This window comes from Orcinus orca, chromosome 16 (assembly GCF_937001465.1).
Source record: "Orcinus orca chromosome 16, mOrcOrc1.1, whole genome shotgun sequence".
Lineage (NCBI taxonomy): Eukaryota > Metazoa > Chordata > Mammalia > Artiodactyla > Delphinidae > Orcinus > Orcinus orca.
The window spans coordinates 72,952,280-72,977,198 of NC_064574.1; the positions used below are offsets into that span (position 1 = coordinate 72,952,280).

The 24,919-nt window shown below is 41.3% G+C and overlaps 1 protein-coding gene across 3 annotated transcripts in view; it reads right to left on the reverse strand.

Annotated features, from left to right (window-relative positions):
- Positions 1-205: 205 nt before the first annotated feature.
- Positions 206-24,919, reverse strand: part of PSPH (phosphoserine phosphatase) — a 32,633-nt gene continuing 7,919 nt past the window's right edge. Inside the window, exons 2-8 of one of the 3 annotated variants that reach the window (XM_033426245.2) lie at positions 20,062-20,116; positions 19,660-19,828; positions 5,614-5,772; positions 4,600-4,734; positions 3,998-4,143; positions 2,840-2,988; positions 206-710 (exon numbers count right to left, since the gene is read on the reverse strand). In XM_033426245.2, coding sequence (XP_033282136.1) covers positions 603-710; positions 2,840-2,988; positions 3,998-4,143; positions 4,600-4,734; positions 5,614-5,753 — 678 coding nt within the window. In that variant the 5' untranslated portion in view covers positions 5,754-5,772; positions 19,660-19,828; positions 20,062-20,116 and the 3' untranslated portion in view covers positions 206-602. The remainder of the gene's footprint in view (positions 711-2,839; positions 2,989-3,997; positions 4,144-4,599; positions 4,735-5,613; positions 5,773-19,659; positions 19,829-20,061; positions 20,117-24,919) is intronic. The other 2 variants (XM_049699869.1, XM_049699870.1) reach the window with 2 other exon arrangements.

Below are 24,919 nucleotides of genomic sequence, written 5' to 3' on the forward strand. Positions count from 1 at the left end.
AAATACTTGAATTACTGGATACTGAAATACATGATAGGCAGAATTAAAAATTCTACAAATCGGGAATTTTCTGGCAGTCCAGTGGGTTAGGACTCAGTGCTTTCACTGCTGAGTACCTGAGTTCAATCCCTGGTCGGGGAACTAAGATCCCACAAGCTGCGTGGTGTGGCTCAAAAGAAAAAAAAAAAAAAATGCTACAAATCTGTTCTGATATGTGGATAAACTTTTATTTATATATAAAGGGAAAACCAATTTCACTTAAAGCTGCCTAATCCATATTTCCAATAATGAAGGTGTTTAATTTACTATCCACCTTCAAAAACCTTCAAATAAAATATAGCTAGGAAAATACATAAAGAATTCAAATTATAAAACTCTCCAGGTAATTAAATGGTCATAATAATACCGGAACTACAGTTAAAAAAAAAAAAAAAAGAACCACAATGTTCTATGAGCCCTAACTATAGTTTACTTGGAAGTACAGATAATCAGTACTAAATTTATATATTAAGTCCTAATATTCAATTGGAAGCAAACAGTATCAAACTGTATAACTTTTAAAAATTAACCTGAAGTTGTTATGAACTGTATAAAAACTGATCTTATTCTTCCAGTTCTCCCAAAAGCTCTACAAAATCAGTGATGTACCATTCCGAGTTGTCCTTTACTTGTTGCCTGATCACATTTCCTCCAAATCCAATGAAAACATCCTAAGAAGAGAACAAAAGAGAAATAGTTTAAAAGAGAGAGACAAAGATACAGCAGCAGCCTAGGGCAGTAAGTGTTGTTTAAAAGAATAAACTCTGTGCAAAGAGAGGTGAGCCCAGCCTCACCTGGGGCACCTCCCTCCCCAGCTCCCCGGGAGCCTCCCCTCCTCCTGCCCTGAGAATGAATGAGTCTGACCACCACTGCTGCAGATGCATTCAGCTGGACATTGTGGGCTTCAGGAGAACTGAAGCCCTCTTAAAACCAAGACAATTGCTTACAAAACTAAAACCACACCAGGTGGTAAACATCTGAGTTCTAAACTAGGTGGCAATCACGTCCAGGCCAGACAATTTCAGAGAAAGAAGATCAAAGAGAAGCCTGTGGTGCCGTGGAAATGCCCGAGGCCTGGAATCAGGACCAGAGCAGGTATCTCCCGGCTGGCATCCTGGGTGAAACTGAGGGACCTCCCTCCCAGGAGGGCATGTTATTCTGGGCTGAAGGAGATGACAACCCCAGAGTGTGTTAGCAGCACTCCACTTTTCACTGGTAGAATTATTTAAAGTTACATTGTTTCATTAATTTCTGCTCAGTGATACCTTCTTTTAGTCAATGATCTTTTTAAATGGTATTTTCTCTTTTTCTGCCAGGCTACAGACACAATATATACTAATTTAGAAGTACAAAATTCTTACTTGACCTTTGTCTTCGTTTTTATTTTCATACCATACAAGGGCGGGCGGGGGGGCAGGGAATAACTAGATACTTCCCTTCTAGTTAAATTTAGCCTCCTCCTAACTGAGCTCCCTGCCTCTGCTGCAGCCCTTTCTGCATGCCAGCACCAGCTCAGCTGTCCTAACACACTGACTTGTTCCTTCTCGGTCCAGAAGCCTTCCAGGGCTTCCCAGGACCCAAAGGTAACACCAGAGTGCCTGGTATGTGGGGTCTTCTTCTCTTGCTGAAGAGAAAGCTCACTTGTGCCTAGGACCATGCTAGTACATCCTTACTGTGCTCTGCTGCTTCCCCTCCCTCTAGAAATTCCACACACACACACACACCCCGCCAAGTCCTGCCAGGCCTCCACATGGAGGCTGCTAACCGTCCTTTAGGGCACAGATTCCTCTGACCACCTTCCAGGGCTACACACCTGCATGCACACCACTTTCTCTTGGTTCAGTCAGGCTATATCATTTTCTGACTGGTAGGTCATCTGGAATTTGTAATTTTGCTCTTTCTGGACACCGGGATCGGGGGTCCCCTGAGAGAACCCTGCATTTTATGCCTTGCTATTCAACTAGCCCGGCGTTCACTACTTAGTCGACCCCAACATCGGCTATAAATCATCTAAGAACGTGTTATCTCGAACTGACTCAAGTAGTGTTAGAAGGATCCCAAAAGATTCTTTAACCACGAATGCTTAATCATTGACAGAGAAAGATGCTATTTTTAGATCTCAGGAAACTAGGTAGTAAAACGTTCACCACTATATTTTTGGTTCAGTTTTTCTTAAGTTAGAACAAGACAATATAGTCAAAGTCCTACATGAAAGGGACATGTGATAAATTAAGATATTGGCTTAACTTAAGATATGGGCTATATAGCATTTGTTTCCTGCTAGTCTCAGAAAACAATGCTAATTCAGAGGAATAAAATGCCTTAATATGGGCGTGGTATCAAACCTCCCTGAGCCTCAGTTCTCTGATCAGTAAAAAGGAGAAGATAATACTCTTACCTCACAGGGCTGTTACGAGGGTTAAATGAGATAACGTAGGAGGAAATAGTTTATCAAATATAAAACATTACAATTTCGGTTATAGTAATAAGAGCTGCATTATTTGTGGAAATGAAGCCAAACCTTGTTGAGCACATACTCGGGCTAAGAGGTGGCAGCCATCCTGCAGGGACAGGGGTCTTTGAAAGTTTTAAAAGGTTTTTAAGTTCCTTATTTGCAACCCTCCTTGGGTTTGCAAAAAGTCAATTAATATATTGAGATTGAATTTGTTTTATTTATCTTGGTTTTTTATTTCAGGCTGATACAGGTTTTTGTTTAACTCTCACAAATTGTACTGAGTTCTAAGTCAGCTGTCAACAGTAAAAGTACAAACGCAAAACAATTAGTACACTTAATACATACAGCAGGAGGACAGGCTTCCATGTCTGTGGCTCCATCTCCAATCATGACTACTTTCTTAAAATGAAATTTTTCCTTTAAAAGTTTAATAACTTTTCCTTTCCCACCAGATTCGGCTGTTGGCTGCATCTCATCAAAACCTGCATATTCACCTTAAAAGAGCCATTAAAACAGTGTTAAAGATCCACAGGACTGTATCAGTAGGGCCAGCCTTTTGCACAGATGATAGCCTCACCTTCCTGTCACTCACAAAGCTAAAAACAGCCTTCAGTAAAGTGACACAGCCTGGACTTTCACACTTATTCCTCAGAATGAACAAGCTTTGCTTTTAAATTACAAACACCTCTTGTCAAGGTTACTCCTTTAGATGATAAACATCTTGGGGTAAATTAACTTTATCCTCTAAGCTTCCAGTGTCATAATTGTCAAAACTTGTTGAGGTGGCAGAACACCATGAAATAGTAATATATTAATTTAAAACTTGTTGATATACAATTTCATCTAAGAGGAGATTCCTATTTATATTTGATGGATTATTTCCATTCTTAAAGTAATTACCACACTTATTCTCTACTTCTTTTTTTTAATGATTTCTATCTATAGACCCTTAAAAAGTGTTCTATTAACACATGTAATTTATTTTTAATTAATATTATTTGGTGTTAAGAATGTCAGCCACCCCTTGACATAACTGGAGACATCTTGAGATGACAGAAAACTACAGCTGTGGTTCTGTGATGGTCCAGAGAGGGGCCAGGAGGTGCCTCCAAAGGCAGCTAAAGTGCAGCGACTTGCTCACAAATTAACCCTCCTTCCTGAGTCTAAATTGATTCAGATACATGAGAGCTTTCATAGAACTGAAATATGATGCATAACAAAATAAGTCACGAGGGTTACATAAGAACTAACATTTTACTCAGTACAGACATTTATATACAGATAGATGATTATATCGATACTGAAGGTAGGAGAGATGATGACCTAAGTCTATTTTGCAGGGCAAACGATACCAAGGTGCAAAAGACATCAGTAAAGAGAATCCTTTACCTCAACATTTAACTCTGATTCCACCTTGCTTGAGTTGCATTCCAACAGACATTACCTAGGATGTTGAATACTAAAACTGATAAGAAGGAGAAAATGTTACTATTAAAGACTTACCATTAAAGTAGAATTTCAGCCTGTTGGCAAATACATTGGTTGATGGGATGTTGAGCTTTGAAGCAACATGCTCCACAATGCTCCTAAAGCCTCCAGATATTAGAAAAACCTGAACATTTCGCTCTTGTAGGCGACTTACTAGCTCCCTGAAAGAATAAAAACAAAAAACATATAAAATACCAAATGCTGATTAAAAGAGAAAACATGAAAAGGAAACTCAAATATATTTTTTCTCCAAATGCATTTGCCCAAGGTACATCAGACAAGGTATACCGCCTAATGAATTAATGTTTTATATATGTTTTTCTAAAAGCACTTAGAAATTAGTGGGTGGGGCTTAACTGCTTTAGGAAACCATTCCACAACTCTATCCTGCCCATGGACCCAAAAACACAAGAAGAAGAGGAGGCTTAGGCTCTCCGTGGGGAGAGAGGGAGGGCAGACGTGGGCAGGAACAACTAGCAGACAAGACCATATACAAGTACCGAAGGAACCACAAAGAAGGGAGCTCTAAAGTAATGGTGAGATACCCTCAGGAGGACATGCCCCCAAATGCAGGTGCTGATAGGGAGACAGTGTACCCAGACTGGGGAGCCCCTTACCTTATGCCGGGGGTCAGGTGTGGTGGGTGCTCTGCTATAAGCCTTTGCACCTGTTCCCTGGAGGGCTGGATCAGAGCTAAGCGCTCTGTGAGGGCAGCCTTGAAAGGCACTGCCCCGCCCATGGCTCGCCGTGTCCTAGGAGGAAGACCCAAAAATCAGGCCAGCTAAGTGCTGTCTTCGAAGTTTACACGCCTACCCTCCCCCACTCCTCACAAGGTCCACGCATGAGGAAGGTGCCCCACCATACAACAGACGTGGTGCATGGCCATGGGAGTGAGTGAGGCCTGGGATAAACCACTGAAGGTTTGCTTGAGAATCACATTAATATTTTGAAGCCAAAATAGCCTAAGTCTATTTTGCAGAGCAAATTAGACCAAGGCACAAAAGACATCAGTAAAGAGAATCCTTTATCCTTTGGATCCACAAATACACCATCCAGTGAGCTAAGAAAACCACGTATACTATCCACAGGTACCTGCCTTGGAAGCTGTGAGTGTTTGTAAACCAAGAAAGAGACCAAAGGCCCTGTCCTCTTGCATCAAAGGAAGCTGAACGTGAAATGGTCCGTGACCTAGTGACTGCAGGTGACACAGGGAGGGCAGGAGGGAGGGAGGGACTCTCACCCAGGCATCCATGGAGAAACTCTGAACTGTAACTAGCTTTCTAACAAACCACTAAGGCCACACAGCACTGGACCCCTGGAGACCCCCCAGGTCATCTTCTTTGGTTACTTATCGTCATCAGTCCCCTGACCAAGCTAAGAGTATGTCATCCATATTTGTTTGTCAGAGGCAACCATATATTTTTTTGCCATAAATATTTGTATAAAGGGATGGTTGGATGATGTACACTACCAAATTCAGCTCTCAGTGATGGAGGAAAAAGCCTAGTGCCCATGTTTCATAGGCAGGGACTAAGATCAGGCTCTGGGCTCTGGTCCTGCATGTCATCCAAAAGTCACTCTTCCTTTGCAATTCTTTATCATTTCGTAAGGTGAATAAATACTGTTCCTACATTTCTGACACAGCATCCTCAACTCCACAGAATTTGGCCAGCTCATCAATTCCTTCTTCTCTGATGACTGTGCTGTCAACATCAAAGCACACTGCATCAGCTGAACAGAAAAGTTTCCTCAACTCTGAATGGGAGACCATCCTGGGAAGAATTTTCCTTCTACAACAGAAAAAGATAAATATAGTTAAAGACATAAAATATAGTCATAAAAAGGTCTAATTTTGCCTACGACTGTCAATATATTTTAATTTGTATCAAAGTCAGTGTAGCCCATATAAGCATGTCCTCATGGAATCATTCTTTTTTTTTTTTTTTTTTTAACACAAATTAAGTATCTTCTAAATGTCAGGCTCTGGGGTTACAAAGATTAGCAGGACCCAAACTCTGCTCCCAAGCATTGTCTAGTGAATGTACCAACTTATAAATATATTTGATGTTCAACCAATATTCAAGGACTTTTGACCTAACAGAGCAATAAAGGCAAGGGCTACAATGGAAATGTGCGTAAGATACCGTGAGCACACAGAAGAAATGTTGAACCTTGTCTATGAAACAGGGCTTCCAAGAAGTACAGGCATTAAGCTGAATCTTGCAGAGTAAGTGGCCCTCTGAGTGGGTTCTCAAAGGGCAGGGTATCAATTTGGGGTGTGCTGGGAATTAGCAGGGAGGGAGACAGCAGCAAGGAGAGAGGGTAATGTTGGCAGAGGGAAGAGCAAGGGCAAAGACGATGCAGCAGAAGGATGGATGACGTGCTGGAAGCTGCCCAACAGCCCAGTCCAGTTGCCAGGCAGTGCACGGAGAGTTAGTGTGGGCTGGGCTCAGGAGTTTGGATTTTAACTTCTAGCTAATGGGAAACCTTGCTTTCCACCTCAGAAGTCAGAGCTACATACACACGTGTTAGTCTCTGGTGCAGAGGTGGGAACTGAAGTCACAGCCTGATGGAAGTCACCACGGAGAGTGGAAAAAGGGAGAAAGAAGAGGCCTGAGGACAGAGCGCAGGAACGGGACATTCAAGTCAGGAGCCTGAGAAGGAAAATGAGAGGGAAAGGTCAAGGGAAGAAACTCTGGGAGACCACAGTGCTGCAGAAGCTATGGAGGATAGTTTCAAAAGAATTTTGAGTATTTCTTTCTTTCTCTTTTTTTTTTTTTAAGAAAATCACTGGACTAGAATCATGGACGTGAACTAGATCCTAGAGGTCACCCAGACCACTCACCCATCAAAGAGACTAATATGTCATGTACAACGCCACACGGACAATGCAAATCAGCATAAACAGTGGCTGAAAATAGACTCAAAAGAGTCTGGCTAACCCACTTTGTAACTGATTTCAAACCAGTGCATTTGGGGCTTCCCTGGTGGCGCAGTGGTTAAGAATCTGCCTGTCAATGCAAGGGACATGGGTTCGAGCCCTGGCCTGGGAAGATCCCACATGCCGCAGAGCAACTAAGCCCATGTGCCACAACTACTGAGCCTGAGCTCTAGAGCCCGCAAGCCACAACTACTGAGCCCACGTGCCACAACTACTGAAGCCCGCACTCCTAGAGCCCATGCTCTGCAACAAGAGAAGCCACGACAATGAGAAGCCCACGCACTGCAACAAAGAGTAGCCCCTGCTCACCACAACTAGAGAAAGCCCACGCACAGCAACGAAGACCCAACACAGCCACAAATAAATAAATAAATCCAAAAAAAAAAAATGCATTTGGCAGAATGATCTGGTTCAAAGTGGACCTGGAAAAAAAAAATCTTTTAAGCCAGAGGTCAGCAAACTACAGCCAGTAGGCCAAATCCAGCCTGCCACTTATCTTTGTACAGCCTACAAAGAATGACTTTTTACCTTTTAAGTAGCGGGAAAAAATAGAAGAATAATATTTTGTGAAACATGAAAATTACATAAAATTCAAAATTCAGTGTCCGAAATCAAGCGTTACTGGAACACAGCCATGTTCATCGTTTATGTGCCTGTAGCAGCTTCCCCACTACAACAGACAAGTTGAGTAGCTGCATCAGAGACTGTACAGCCTGCAAAGCCTGAGATATTTACTATCTGGCCCTTTACCAAAAAAAATTGTTGATCCTTGTTTGACCCCTTACAAGAGAGTACTCCAAACAGGAAATGTGAGTTTCATTAGAGACCCAATAAAAATAGGCAAGGGAGGGTAAATTAATGAATCCAGTTAGATAATGGAATCTTAAACTCTGCACTAACATTATCAACCTAAATGTGAATAAGCCTCCATTCAACAGAAAACTATTCTTAAAAAACATGAATACTAAACACATCTGCTCCTGGTTATCAACAATCTGTTTTTTCCCCCAGCATCACGCTCTTGTTCAAGCTCACCCCTCAACTTAGAGGACTGACTTCCCAGGTTCACAGATCATCGGCTCTTTGAGGCTAAAAGCTCCTTTGCTGGTTGGTTCTCTTCCGTTCTCTTAATGTTGAAATGGCCCATGGTCCGTCCCTGGTCTTCTCTACCTATACTCACTCCCTAGATGAATTAATTCATCCAGGCTCATGGCTTTAAATGCTGTCTCTATGACAGTAACTCCCAAATGTACACCTGCAGCTCAGTTTTCTCTCCCAAACTCTAAACTCCAACTACCTACCTGACTTCAACTCAGATGTTTGGTAAACATCCCAAACTTAACATGTCCAAAACTGAACTGCCGCTCTTCCCTCCCCCCAGAAAACTGTCATTCTTGCAGCCTTCCTTCTCTCCCTTGAGGGCAACTCCATTCTTTAGTCACCCTTGACATTTCTCTTCCTCTCAAATCCCACATCCAATCTTTCAGGTAATGCTGTTGGTTCTGCCTTTAAGCTCTAACTAAAATATGACCACTTCTCACCACATCCACTGCTATCGTTCTAGCTTGAGTCACCAATGTTTCTTGGCAAGATTATACCAAAAGCCTCCTAAAAGGTCCCCACCCCAGTATTTGCTCTCGACATAACAGCCAGAGAATCACTGTAAGCTATAAGCAAATTATGCTACACTTCTGGCTCAAAATCCTTCACTGGCTCCTCATTTTACTAAAAGTAAAAACCAAAGTTCTTATGATTACCTAGAAGGTCTGCCCCCCAACTCTGGTACCACCACCACCATGCCCTCCCCATTACTTCTCTGACCTCATTTTCAACTCGTCTCCACCTCGTTCACTCTGCTCCAGCCTCGCTGGTCCTCTTGCTGCTCTGCAAATACACCAGGCAGACTCCCCACTTAGGGCCTTTGCTCCAGCTGTGCCCTCGGAGGGAAGGCTCTTCACGCGAATATCCACTTGGCCAATTCCCTTGGCAAGAGTTTGCCCAAATGTCAACCTGACCACCCTGTTTACCATTGTAACCCCCCCTCCCTAACCTTACCCCCAACATTACTAACCTCCCTCACGATGCCCTACTTCTTTTTTCTGTAACATCTCTCATCTTCTAACACACGATAAAACTTATGTTTGTTACGTGTTGTCTATCTGTTCCCATTAGGATGTAAATTTCACAAGAGTAGGATCTTTATCAGCTTTGTTCACTGCTGGATCCTTAAGACTGAGAACAGTATTCAGCATACAGTAGGACTCAATAATATCTGTTGAATTAAGTGGATGAATAAAGCTCAAATGCCATCTTCAGTATCAAGTCTTCCCTGACTCCCCTGAGCTGCAAAAAAATCTCTCCCCAGAACTTCCACAGTACTTCATGTAGATCTGTTTTTTTAAGATATGGAATTCATAATATTCCAACTTACCTTAAATTGAGTTATGTGCATAACACCTCCACTCTTGGATTGCAAGCTCTTTATACTAAGATCCAAAATTTTCCAAAACACCTATTGTTTTGAACCTCTTTTGAGTAGATGCTCAATTAATTCTGAAGGTTGAATGAATGAATAAATGATAACATTTTGAATTACATACCCACAACTAACCATTTTTTTAACTTTTTATTGTGGCAAATTTCAAATGCATACAAAAATAGAAAGTAGAAATACATGAACTCCATGTATTTATCATCCTGCTTCAACAATCATAGCAAATCTTGCTTCATCCACCCCACTATAAAAGGTTCTGCACCCCAATTCCAACATTGAGGGGATAGGGCTCCCACACTACCAAGCAATTCTCAGACACCAGCAGGGTATCCTACATTTCAACTCAATTCCGACACTATCTACCCATAGGAAAAGCATCAGATTCCACAGGTTAAGGGTTCAGTCCCACAAGACTGACCCCACTCCACCCCCAACACACATACACACACACGCGCACACACACACACACACACACAATTTCAGATGCCAGTCACAAGTCCAGATTATCACCTGTGCTTCTGACTGACCGGCTATAGACTGGAGGTTCCAACAACCCCCTCCTTGGGTTTGATTAATTTGTTAGAGTGACTCACAGAACTTTACTAGATTTATTCTAAAAGGATATAACTCAGGAACAGCAGATGAAAGAAATGTACAGGGCAAGGTATGTGGAAAGGGGCATGGAGCTTCCACGCCCTCTCCAGGCATGCTGTTCTCCCCAAAGTTCCATGTGTTCACCAACCTAGAAGTTCTTCGAACCCCGTCCTTTTTGGTTTTTATGGAGGACTCATTACAAGGGCATAATTGATTAAATCATTGGTCATTGGTGACTAAGCTCAGCCTCCAGCCTCTCTTCCCTCCCTAGAGGTCAGGGCAGTGAGACCAAAAGTTCCAACCCTCTAATCACATGGTTGGCTCTCATGGCAAACAGCCCCCATCCTTAGGTGGGTCCAAAAGTCACCTCATTAACATAAGAGACATCTTTATCCCTCTCATCACAGGAAATTCCAAGGGTTTTAGGAGCTCTGTGCCAGAAATGGGACAGGACCAAATATATGTTTATTACAAATCGCAATCTCACATCCACACACTTCCACTTCTGAGATAAATCTGATTTATCTCAAAGCAAATCACATCATTTCATACAAAAATATTTCAGTATGTATTTTTTAAAGGTAAAGACTTCTTTTTTAACATAGTCATTTGCACTTAAATTTTAACTATACTGCTATGCCTGCCTGTGTTCAGGTTTGGCTGCTGAGGACTGAAGAATCAAATCAGGTTAATCACATCAGACCTCCTGATGCCCTTGCTCATCCATTCCTCATCATTAGCATATAAATTAACAAAATGTCTCTGTTATTCATTTATGCCCTTCATGATTTGAATCCTATTTCACCAATCTATTCCCCAGTGCTCTTCTCCCCCCACATACACTCACATACACACACCCACACCTTATGCTCAAGGAATACAGAGGACTTCTTGTTCCTTAAACATGTCATGATTTTTTAGTTCTCTGTACCTTTGCAGATGCTGTTCCCTCCGCCTGAAATCACCTAATTACTCATGTCTAATGGGAAAATCCCTATTTATTCTTTAAGGTTCAGATTAAATTATTTTCCCTGTACTAGCTCCTTCATAACCCCCTCAGAGAATTAATTAATCACTCCCATTCCCTTCCTAGAATGTGAGTTCCTTCAGGGTACGGACCTTGACTGAATTATTTTTCTGTTTCCAGCACAGTGGGTTCTAAAATTAAATGTTTCATGAATTAGAGTTGAATCTAAGCAGTTCCTGAGAACAGAGAATCGAGTAGATTACTATTCTCAATAAAACAATTCCAAGTTAGTGTGCTATTACCCTAAAATTAAAATCCTTAACAAGCAATGATGACTATAACAGAGAAACAGAATCAATATCATATATTCTGAAGTTGGAAGGAAACTCAAAGCCATTATCTGGGGCTAGTCCCATGCCTTTCTGCAGGAACAATATTAATACATCCATTTCACAGATTAACTAATAGAGGTATAAGGAAGTTAAATGCTTTACCCAAGGTCATACAGCTCCTAAATGATGGCCAAAGAACTGAAACTTGGGTCTCAAATGCACAGAGACAATATAAAAGAGGTGGATAAATTAAGCAGAATTAAATAAGGTTAGACATTGTTAAGAACGTAACGTGGGGACTCCCCTGGTGGCGCAGTGGTTAAGAATCTGGCTGCCAATGCAGGGGACACGGGTTTGACCCCCGGTCCGGGAAGATGCCACATGCCACGGAAGCAACTAAGCCTGTGTGCCACAACTACTGAGCCCACGTGCCTAGAACCCATGCTCCACAACAAGAGAAGCCACCACAATGAGAAGCCCACACACTGCAATTATGCAACTAGAGAAACCCCGTGCGCATCAATGAAAACCCAACACAGTGAAAGAAAGAAAGAAAGGGAGGGAGGGAGGGAGGGAGGGAGGGAGGGAGGGAGGGAGGGAGGAAGGAAGGAAGGAAGGAAGGAAGGAAGGAAGGAAGTAACATGGACCCAGGAAATGTCAAAGACTTTCAGCAAGAATTCAGACTGTCCCCTAAGAAGACATACATATGGCCGACAGGCACGTGAGAAGATTCTCAACATCACTAATTATTAGAGAAATAGTGAAAGAAGAAAGTCTGCCCATTCTTTGGAAGACCAGCAGATAGAAACAGGTTTCATAAATTGTCAAATTCCCACCAAGCCAGTGAACTCCAAGGAGCTCCATATCCCACTCTCTGTGCCTCAGAAACACCCATCTGGCTCTGGTCCAGAGGGAATTAACCTAATATTACATGGCTAAGCAGGCTCACTATAAAAGCCTAGAAGACAGAAGTCTATCAGCAGAGAAGCAGTGCTTAATGCAGCACAGTTCCACTGAGCATGCAGAATGAGCCATTTGTAAATGGAGAGAAAGCCAGCAACAGACAAACAAATGATGTTAGAGGACCTAAAATGAGACAAATGCAATAGGCTAAAGAACCTTATAAGAATGTACAGGAGGCGACATTCACAGAGAGACAAGATGAAAAGGCAGAGGGCTATGTACCAGATGAAGGATCAAGATAAAACCCCAGAAAAACAACTAAATGAAGTGGAGATAGAAAACCTTCCAGAAAAAGAATTCAGAATAATGATAGTGAAGATGATCCAGGACCTTGGAAAAAGAATGGAGGCAAAGATCGAGAAGATGCAAGAAATGTTTAACAAAGACCTAGAAGAATTAAAGAACAGACAAACAGAGATGAACAATAAGTAAAATGAAAACTACACTAGAAGGAATCAATAGCAGAATAACTGAGGCAGAAGAACGGATAAGTGACCTGGAAGACAGAATGGTGGAATTCACTGCTGTGGAACAGAATAAAGAAAAAAGAATGAAAAGAAATGAAGACAGCCTAAGAGACCTCTGGGACAACATTAAACACAACAACATTCACATTATAGGGGTCCCAGAAGGAGAAGAGAAAGGACCCAAGAAAATATTTGAAGAGATTATAGTCAAAAACTTCCCTAACATGGGAAAGGAAATAGCCACCCAAGTCCAGGAAGTGCAGCAAGTTCCATACAGTATAAACTGAAGGAGAAACACGCCAAGACACATAGTAATCAAATTGGCAAAAATTAAAGACAAAGGAAAATTATTGAAAGCAGCAAGAGAAAAACAACAAATAACATACAAGGGAACTCCCATAAGGTTAACAGCTGATTTCTCCCCAGAAACTCTACAAGCCAGAAGGGAGTGGCATGATACACTTAAAGTGATGAAAGGGAAGAAACTACAACCAAGATCACTCTACCCGGCAAGGATCTCATTCAGATTCGATGGAGAAATCAAAAGCTTTACAGACAAGCAAAAGCTAAGAGAATTCAGCACCACCAAAACAGCTCTACAACAAATGCTAAAGGAACTTCTCTAAGTGGGAAACACAAAAGAAGAAAAGGACCTACAAAAACAAAACAATTAAGAAAATGGTCATAGGAACATACATATCAATAATTACCTTAGACGTGAATGGATTAAATGCTCCAACCAAAAGACATAGACTGGCTGAATGGATACAAAAACAAGACCCATATATATGCGGTATACAAGAGACCCACTTCAGACCTAGGGACACATACAGACTGAAACTGAGGAGATGGAAAAAGATATTCCATGCAAATGGAAATCAAAAGAAAGCTGGAGTAGCAATACTCATATCAGATAAAACAGACTTTAAAATAAAGAATGTTACAAGAGACAACGAAGGACACTACATAATGATCAAGGGATCAATCCAAGAAGAAGATATAACAATTATAAATACATATGCACCCAACATAGGAGCACCTCAATCCATAAGGCAACTGCTAACAGCTATAAAAGAGGAAATCAACAGTAACACAATAATAGTGGGGGAATTTAACACCTCACTTACACCAATGGACAGATCATCCAAAATGAGAATAAATAAGGAAACAGAAGCTTTAAATGACACAATAGACCAGATAGATTTAATTGATATTTATAGGACACTCCATCCAAAAACAGCAGATTACACTTTCTTCTCAAGTGTACATGGAACATTCTCCAGGATAGATCACATCTTGGGTCACAAATTAAGCCTCAGAAAATTTTAGAAAATTGAAATCATATCAAGCATCTTTTCTGACCACAACGCTATGAGATTAGAAATGAATTACAGGGAAAAAAACGTAAAAAACACAAACACATGGAGGCTAAACAATACGTTACTAAATAACCAAGAGATCACTGAAGAAATCAAAGAGGAAATCAAAAAATACCTAGAGACAAATGACAATGAAAAAACGATGATCCAAAACATATGGGATGTGGCAAAAGCAGTTCTAAGAGGGAAGTTTATAGCTATACAAGCCTACCTCAAGAAACAAGAAAAATCTCAAATAAACAATCTAACCTTACACCTAAAGGAACTAGAGAAAGAAGAACAAACAAAATGCAAAGTGAGCAGAACGAAAGAAATCATAAAGATCAGAGCAGAAATAAATGAAATAGAAACAAAGAAAACAATAGCAAAGATCAATAAAACTAAAAGCTGGTTCTTTGAGAAGATAAACAAGATTGATAAATCATTAGCCAGACTCAGCAAGAAAAATAGGGAGAGGACTCAAATCAATAAAATTACAAATGAAAAAGGAGAAGTTACAACAGACACTGCAGAAATACAAAGCATCCTAAGAGACTACTACAAGCAACTCTATGCCACTAAAATGGACAACCTGGAAGAAATGGACGAATTCTTAGAAAGGTATAACCTTCCAAGACTGAACCAGGAAGAAATAGAAAATATGAACAGACCAATCACAAGTAATGCAACTAAACTGTGATTAAAAATCTTTCAACAAACAAAAGTGCAGGACCAGATGGCTTCACAGGTGAATTCTATCAAACATTTAGAGAAGAGATAACACCCATCCTTCTCAAACTCTTCCAAAAAATTGCAGAGGAGGGAACACTCCCAAACTCATTCTATGAGGCCACCATCACCCTGATACCAAAACCAGACAAAGATACTACAAAAAAAGAAAATTAGGGCTTCCCTGGTGGCACAGTGGTTGAGAGTTCACCTGCTGATGCAGGGGACGTGGGTTCGTGCCCCAGTCCAGGAGGATCCCACATGCCGCAGAGCGGCTGAGCCCGTGAGCCATGGCCACTGAGCCTGCGCGTCCGGAGCCTGTGCTCCGGAACGGGAGAGGCCACAACAGTGAGAGGCCCGCATACCGCAAAAAGAAAAAAAAAAAAAAGAAAGAAAATTACAGACCAGTATCACTGATGAATATAGATGCAAAAATCCTCAACAAAATACTAGCAAACTGAATCCAACAACACGTTAAACAGATCATACACCATGATCAAGTGGGATTTATCCCAGGAATGCAAGGATTCTTCAATATACGCAAATCAATGTGATACACAATATTAACAAATTGAAGAATAAAAACCATATGATCAACTCAAAAGATGCAGAAAAAACCTTTGACAAAATTCAACATCCATTTATGATAAAAACTCTCCAGAAAGTGGGCATAGAGGGAACCTACCTCAACATAATAAAGGTCATATACGACAAACCGACAGGAAACATCATTCTCAATGGTGAAAAACTGAAAGAATTTCCTCTAAGATCAGGAACAAGTCAAGGATGTCCACTCTCGCCACTATTATTCAACATAGTTTTGGAAGTCCTAGCCATGGCAATCAGAGAAGAAAAAGAAATAAAAGGAATCCAAATTGGAAAAGAAGAAGTAAAACCGTCACTGTTTGCAGATGACATGATACTATACATAGAGAATCCTAAAAATGCCACCAGAAAACTACTAGAACTAATCAATGAATTTGGTAGAGTTGCAGGATACAAAATTAATGCACAGAAATCTCTTGCAATCCTATACACTAACGATGAAAAATCTGAAAGAGAAATTAAGGAAACACTCCCATTTACCATTGCAACAAAAAGAATAAAATACCTAGGAATAAACCTACCTAGGAAGACAAAAGACCTGTATGCAGAAAACTATAAGACACTGATGAAAGAAATTAAAGATGATACCAACAGATGGAGAGATATACCATGTTCTTGGATTGGAAGAATCAATATTGTGAAAATGACTATACTACCCAAAGCAATCTACAGATTCAATGCAATCCCTATCAAATTACCAATGACATTTTTTACGGAACTAGAACAAAAAATCTTAAAATTTGTATGGAAACACAAAAGACCCCAAATAGCCAAAGCAGTCTTGAGGGAAAAAAACGGAGCTGGAGGAATCAGACTCCCTGACATCAGACTATACTACAAAGCTACAGTAATCAAGACAATATGGTACTGGCATAAAAACAGAAACATAGATCAATGGAACAAGATAGAAAGCCCAGAGATAAACCCACACACCTATGGTCAACTAATCTATGACAAAGGAGGCAAGGATATACAATGGAGAAAAGACAGTCTCTTCAATAAGTGGTGCTGGGAAAACTGGAGAGCTACATGTAAAAGAAGGAAATTAGAACACTCCCTAACACCATACACAAAAATAAACTCAAAATGGATTAGAGACCTAAATGTAAGACCGGACACTAAAACTCTGAGAGGAAAACATAGGAAAGACACTCTTTGACATAAATCACAGCAAGATCTTTTGTGATCCACCTCTTAGAGTAATGGAAATAAAAACAAAAATAAACAAATGGGACCTAATGAAACTTAAAAGCTTTTGCATAGCAAAGGAAACCATAAACAAGACGAAAAGATAACCCTCAGAATGGGAGAAAATATTTGCAAACAAATCAATGGACAAAGGATTAATCTCCAAAATATATAAACACCTCATGCAGCTCAATATTAAAGAAACAAACAACCCAATCCAAATATGGGCAGAAGACCTAAATAGACATTTCTCCAAAGAGAACATACAGATGGCCAAAAAGCACATGAAAAGCTGCTCAACATCACTAATTATTAGAGAAATGTAAATCAAAACTACAATGTGGTATCACCTCACACCAGTTAGAATGGGCATCATCAGAAAATCTACAAAAAACAAATGCTGGAGACTGTGTGGAGAAAAGGGAACCCTCTTGCACTGTTGGTGGGAATGTAAATTGATACAGCCACTATGGAGAACAGTATGGAGGTTCCTTAAAAAACTAAAAATAGAACTACCATATGATCCAGCAATCCTACTACTGGGCATATACCCAGAGAAAACCAGAATTCAAAAAGACACATGCACCCCAATATTCACTGCAGCACTATTTACAATAGCCAGGTCATGGAAGTAACCTAAATGCCCATCGACAGATGAATGGATAAAGAAGATGTGGTATGTATATACAATGGAATATTACTCAGCCATAAAAAGGAATGAAATTGGGTCATTTGTTGAGATGTGACAGTCTAGAGACTGTCATACAGAGTGAAGTAAGTCAGAAAGAGAAAAACAAATATCGTATATTAACGCATGTATGTGGAACCTAGAAAAATGGTACAGATGAACCAGTTTGCAGGGCAGAAACTGAGACACAGATGTAGAGAACAAACGTATGGACACCAAGAGGGGAAAGCATGGGGGGATGGGGATGGTGGTGTGATGAACTGGGTGATTGGGATTGACATGTATACAGTGATGTGTATAAAATTGATGACTGGGGCTTCCCTGGTGGTGCAGTGGTTGAGAGTCCGCCTGCCGATGCAGGGGAGACGGGTTCGTGTCCCGGTCTGGGAGGATCCCACATGCCACGGAGTGGCTGGGCCCTTGAGCCATGGCCGCTGGGCCTGCGCGTCCGGAGCCTGTGCTCCGCAACGGGAGAGGCCACAGCAGTGAGAGGCCTGCGTACCGCAAAAAAAAAAAAAAATTGATGACTAATAAGAACCTGCTGTATAAAAAATTAAATTAAATTTAAAAATTTAAAAAAAAGAATGTACAGGAGGCAACACAAATAACAGAGAATGGGCAAGACTCCTGAGAATGACTGACAGGCTCCCGAAGCCTCAAAGATGTAAGAAGATGAAGCCAATCTACAGTGCCTCTCTGTGCCTAGCACAAGTCCTGGGCAATGCAGAATGCGCACCATCTTCAAGAGGTTCCCAGTCTTGTTGGGATGATCAGACAAATCATTATTGCTCACATTTGAAAAGCCAGCACCTTTAGCCTCTTTCCAACCACTGATATCAGCAATAGCTTCAACCAGACCATGAGCCTCAAATATGAAAGGAAATGTACATTTCCTCAAATAAAGTGAGGACTGATTTTCACAGACCCAGATGAACATAAGTCCTGATTTACAACTCAGAATTGCTGACACCTGCATCCTGGGTTGCACTGTGGTTCCAAAGACAGGATTTTTGAGACAAACTATTGGAGGACAGAGGGAATGAAAAGTGCCCACCAAACTGAGAAGGCATCTTGAGACCGAAAAATGAGGCAGGCAGCTCTGTATAATCAATGGATCAATTTATCATAGGTAACTTACTCAGAGGGTGGGATCTGGATTGGGTGGATAACAATCCAGAAGCATTCACAGCTGCACTTCCCACCACCAAGGGGCCATTGGGACAATTTTATAGTGCTTGGGAGTAGGTGCTTGGAAAGAGGGCGTGCACTCCCAAGCCAAGATTTATGAATGGGTAAGTAGTCTCGTGGGTGCCGGGAATACAGCAGGGGAGGGTTTTCATCATTGTTTGGGGACTAACAGAGCATAGAGGCTACCTGGTCCTAATGATTATTAAACAATGTCTATTAACTACAAAGCCCTTGATGACAGAGAAGTGAGTCACTGCACAGTACAGTCCTGGGTAGGGTCAGCAGAAGGACAGGAGAAACTGTGAGGGTCCATGATGGTGCCAGTTATGCTAACAGCCATACACAAACATTACATTGCAGTTACATGGAAGACTGATTCTTTCTTCATGCCCTCCCTAGCAGATGGAGCTGTATTATATGACCTTAACTTTGCCCACTAAATGCTCGTGCCAGGGGATATGCCCTCCACCCCTCAGCTTACATGGGTTTCAATCCCCTGCTTAGACTGCAGAACAAATTCAGCTTCCTTTAGCGCTTCCCAACCCGCACTGTAAAATGCTCTGCCTCCTTATTCACTTTTGGTTCCCTCTTTTTTTCATTGTCTCCACCAGGAGTGACTCATGATTCATACAAAGTCAAAATTCTCATAGCTCTGGGGAACAGAGGGGAAATCTGCTGAGTAAGTTCAGTTGCTTCAAAGTGAATTGTGTACATTAGAAAAATCGTTGCTGGAGAATGGACTCTGGATCCCTCACATCTGGCCCTTGCAAGGAAGGGGGACAGGACGGGGGTGGAAGAAATCCTGGTGGAAAGGTCTGTGCTTAGACATGGCAGGTCCCAGGGCCGGTCCCAACCACTGGACCACTGCCTTCTGTGTCTCAGGACAGGACTCCTGCCCACCCGACCTCAAGCAGGTCCATCTTGGGGAAGCAGAGGGCCAACTGGTAAAGAAGCCACAGCTGACAACCCCTTCTCACCCCCAGCTCCAAAAGTATAAAAACAAGTTTTCCTTCATGGCCAAACTTAGGAGGTCTGGTTTTAGATAAAAGGAGAAAAACTTGCTCATCCAAACTCTCTTCCAACTTCTCCATCTAAGTATCTTGCAAGAGGCATCTAAGATCACCTTCACCAACTTCCCCTTTTGCTGGGATTGACCTCTTACCTTCACCTGTGTAAGAACAAATATAAGCTGGTACAGAGGTTGAGGAAGCCGACAGAGCAAAGCTTCCTGGGCTTAGATGGGCGTCACCTGGGGTGGCTTTGGTCTTAGGGGTGAGTCTGTTTGGGGCCCTCCAAGCAGTGAAACAATGCCCAATGGAGTCTGAGAGTTTCTGAATCAGAGGAGAGTCAAAGAGCATTCCTGTAACTAGGACTATGGTTTCTGGTCAATGCATTATAGTATATTTTATGATAAAAAAGAACAGCTATTCCTCGGGGAACCTGAGATTTTTAAGCATGCCACATAGGTTACAGCAGAAAATTTTTTTTTATTCAGTGAATATTAAACTGTTAACTGATAAATATACAACAATGACAATGAAAACAGAAGACAAATTGGACTCACGTTTCTCCAGGGCTGGATTCCTAGGAGACAGTACTCTTCTCTTTCTGCTTCTTTCCTGAATAAAAACACAGCATAAAGTTCTGACTACAAATTTCTTTAAGAGAGATCTTGTGAGTTCTGCAAGAGCAAGAGCCTAGAAAAAAATGGGGACATGAACATCAAGGTCCAGACACAGGAGAAGAAAGAGGAGACTGTCTAGCTTCACTGTCCCTCCTAGCAGGACCGGTACAAAGGAGGGTCAGCTGCAAAGTCTCCTAAGACTGCTTCCCCTGGGAAGCCCTTCACTTCTGTCTCCTTGAAGCACGCAGAGGAGGAAACACTCTTCTGTGGCTTTAATTCTGCAAAAGCTTCGAGTCTGATAGGAAATCACCTACACCTGATTAGCAAGGCTCAAAGGCAAGGGAAGGAGAGAGAAAGGGAAAGAGGATCTACTGGGAAAACATAATACAAATACAGAGAAGCCAACACAGGTCCATTACAGGCTCTACAAAACGGTCCCTGCTGTCTTCAAAATGAGGAAAGTCAACAACATTCCAAGAATAGTCAGAGGGGAATCCTGCTGCCCAGTAACAAGGGAACGAAGCCAACAACTTCAAATTATAATCCTCATCATTTAAACTGTAAATAGAAGTGGATAGGGACTTCCCTGGTGGCGCAGTGGTTAAGAATCCACCTGCCAATGCAGGGGACATGGGTTCGAGCCCTGGTCCGGGAAGACCTCACATGCCTCAGAGCAACTAAGGCCATGCGCCACTACTACTGAGCCTGCACTCTAGAGCCCAGGTGCCGCAACTACTGAAGCATACATGCCTAGAGCCCATGCTCCACAACAAGCCACTGCAATGAGAAGCCCGAGCACCGCAGCGAAGAGCAGCCCCCATTTGCCACAACTAGAGAAAGCCTGCACGCAGCAACGAAAACCCAAAGCAGCAAAAAAAAAAAAAAAAAAGTGGATAAAGGTGCTAAATCTCAGAAGAAAAAAAGAGATAAAAAGAAATAGTTAAGAACAAGCGGCAAGAAAAAGCAAAGTAGAGGTTGACAAAGGAAGGAAGCCAGAATGGAAATAAATCATTTGGAAGGTTCGAATACGGTCCTCACTGAACTCAGAAAGGGTTCGGTGTACCCTTCTCTCAGCGGAATCACACAGGATAATACTCCTGTGAAGGAGGAAGATTACAAAGTGTACTCAAAGCCTCGTACCTGAGCATGCAAGTCTAGCGTTTCTTTCCCACTCTGCTGAGCACGACTGGTTTCTGCAGGTGTTCTGAATCCCACTCCCCTGCAGGCCAGCGAGAGCTGCACCCTAGCAAACCTCCCCAGAAGCTGCTCTCTTAAGGAGAACCCACTGCCCGGAATGGCATGACAAGAAAAGGAATATTTCCAATTTGCTTCTTTAATAGAGTTTATTCTTGATCCATTGGTTTAATTATAAAGGCCTGCTCTATTTCTCTAATTTAGAATTCATACTTTGTTACTGGCCTTTTTTTTTTTTTAAATTGGGCATGTATTAGATCATGTGAAAATTTAAGACATCCCTTGTTTCACCAGCATGAAAATGACAAGACTCTGATCGTTATTATATTGGAATCCTACCTGGTAGTTTTAATAAAATATAGAAATCTAATGTATATTCTTCCCCAACTTGTAGTCCAATGCCAAAAATTAACTCCAAATGAATCAAGACCTAAACACAAAAGCTAAAACTATAAGACTTCTAAAACACAGGAGGAAAATTGCACACCTGTGGTAGGCAGCCTCTAAAATGGCCCCTAGTGGGAATTCCCTGGTGGTCTAGTGTTTACGACTCTGTGCTTCCACTGCAGGGGGGCCTGGGTTCCATTTCTGGTCAGGGAACTAAGATCCCACAAGCCACACAGTGAGGCCAAAAAACAAAAATTCCAAAAAACCTAGTGAACCGACTTCCTGCTATCCCAACCCATCTGTAACCCCCTACCCTTGAGAGTGAGCTGGGTATAGTGACTCTCTTCCAGTGAATAGAGTGAGGCAGAGGTGATAGGATATCACTTCCAAAATTAGACTGACACAAATGAGTGTGTGTATAACTGTGAGGTCTGAACGAGCTCTATGGATTGTGCCAATGTCAGTTCCTTGAGATGTTGTCTTCGGGGGAAGGGACATGGAGGAAGGAGGAATGCATGAGATTTCCCTGTATATTTCTTTGCAGCCTTCTGTGAATCCATAATTATTTCTAATTTAAAAATATTATAAAAGTGGTTTTTTTTATAGTGAGTTAATCTCAGGGAATTCCCTGGCAGTCCAGTGGTTAGGACTCGGCACTTTCACTGCTGGGGCCTGGGTTCAATCTCTGGTCGGGGAACTAAGATCCTACATGCCACACAGTGAGGCCAAAAAATAAAATAAAATAATAAAAAAGTGAGTTAATCTCAAAAAAGGAAAAAAAAAGGAATGTGGCTTCCATCTTGTCCCAGCACCCCCACTCCTTGCTCTGGGGTAAGGCAGCTACCATGTTGGTAGCTGCCCAATGAGAGGCCCATGTGGCAGAACTGAGGGGACGTCCAGCAAACAGCCAGTGAGGAACTAAGGACCTCAGTCTAACAGCCCTCAGGGAATTGAATCCTGCCAATAACCAGGTGAGTGCTCTAGGAAGCAGATCCTCCCCCAATAAAGTGTTCAGATAAGTTGACCTTGGCCAACTGCAACCTCTTAAGAGACCCTAAACCAGAACCACTCAGCTAAGCTGCTCCCAGATTTCTGACCCACAGAAAGTGAGAAAATAAACGTTTGTCATTTTAAGCTGCTGAGTTTTGGGATAATTTATTATGCAGCAATAGATACTAATAGAACAACCTTAAGGTAGGCAAAATTTTCTCAAATAAAACCCAAATAGCAGGAATAATAAAAGGAAAAAAGTGATAAATTGGCCTTCATCAAAATTAAAAACTTCTGCTTTTCAAAAGACACCATTATGGCGGCGGAGGGGGAGAAAGAAAGAGAAAAAAAGGCAAGTCGCAGAATGGGAGAAAGTATTCACAATACATATATTTGATAGAGGACTTGTATCTAGAATAAAGAACACTTACAACTCAATAAAACAAACAACCCATTAAAATATAAACAATAGATATTTCAAAAAAGATGTGCAAATAAACTCAAAAGAATAACAAAAATAAAAAAGACTGACAATACCATGTATTGGTGAGGATATGGAACAACTGGAACCCTTATACGTTGCTGGTGGGGATGTAAAATGGTACAACCACTATGGAAAACAGTTTGGCAGTTCCTTACGAAATTAAACATTTACCTACCGTAAAAGTCAGCAATCCCACTCCTGGAGATTTATTCAAGTGAAATGAAAACATATTCAGGGACTTCCCTGGTGGCGCAGTGGTTAAGAATCCGCCTGCCAATGCAGGGGACATGGATTCGAGCCCTGGTCTGGGAAGATCCCACATGCCGGGGAGCAACTAAGCCCGTGAACCACAACTACCGAAGCCCGAGTGCCTAGAGCCCTGTGCTCAACAAGAGAAGCCACCTCAATGAGAAGCCTGCACACTGCAACAAAGAGTAGCCCCCACTCGCTGCAACTAGAGAAAGTCCGCAAGCAGCAAGGAAGACCCAACATAGGCAAAAATTAATTAATTAATTAAAAATATATATTTAAAAAAAAGAAGCAGCTAAGGGATGGGACTTCCTTGGTGGTCCAGTGGTGAAGATTCCACACTTCCAATGCAGGGGGAATGGGTGTGATCCATGTTTGGGGAACTAAGATACCACGTGCCATGTGGTGTGGCCAATAAATAAATAGATGTATGTAAAAAAACAAAAAACATATTCAAAGCAGCTTTATTCATGATAGCCCAAAACTAGAATGACCACCAACAGATAAATGGATAAACACAGTGTGTTACATCCCTAGAATAGAACACTACTCAGCAATAAAAAGATACGAATTACTAATGATGCTGTAACATGAATAAATATAGAAAACATTATATTGCCCAGAAGAAGCCAGACACAAAAGAGTATGTACAATATGATTCTGTTTATATGAAACCCTAGAAAATACAAACAAATGCTATTATGACAAAAATCAGGCCAGTAGGGCTAGGAGTGGGGGTGTCTGACTGCAAAGAGGCCCTAGGAAACTTAAGGGTGATGGAAGTGTTTTATTGTGGTGGTGATTGTAAGTGTGTACAACATTGTCAAAATTCATCAAAATGTACACCTAAAATGGGTACATATTATTGCATTAAATTATACATCAATAAAATGTTAGCTTAAAAAGTTATTAGGCATGTATCAAATAAACTGAAAACTTAAAACGTCCTGACTACTTTGTTTCCCAACATGAAAGTGACAGGACTATGATCATTATATTGAAAACACACCAGGCAGTTGTAATAACATATAGAAATCCTGGATTTAATTTTTCTTCCCTGATCCTCATTCAAATACCGGTCAGTCAAATATTTAAAGAGTAAACACAACGTGCAAGTCACATATAAAGAAAACATAGTACATAAGTTTAATGAATAGAAGAATTAGTTATTTAATTCCCAGCTTGAAGCTCTACCTTTACAACAATGTATCTGGTAAGTACATATTTAAAATTCTAATTCTAATGGTAAAGAAGTTGATGAAGTCAGACACTGCAACTCTAAATTCTGGAGATTTTCCTACTCTTGTACTGATGACTCCCCTATGTAGGATTGCATCATTCATTCATGCTGTTTGGTAACAGGCAGTAGTGGGATAAAACAAGTGAAAACCATTCAAAAGTAAACGGATAAAAAAAAGCCTTGGAATCCCAGGAAATATTTTATCTATCCCGATTAAGGAAAATAAATGTAGAATCACAGAGGCCCTGGGTGTA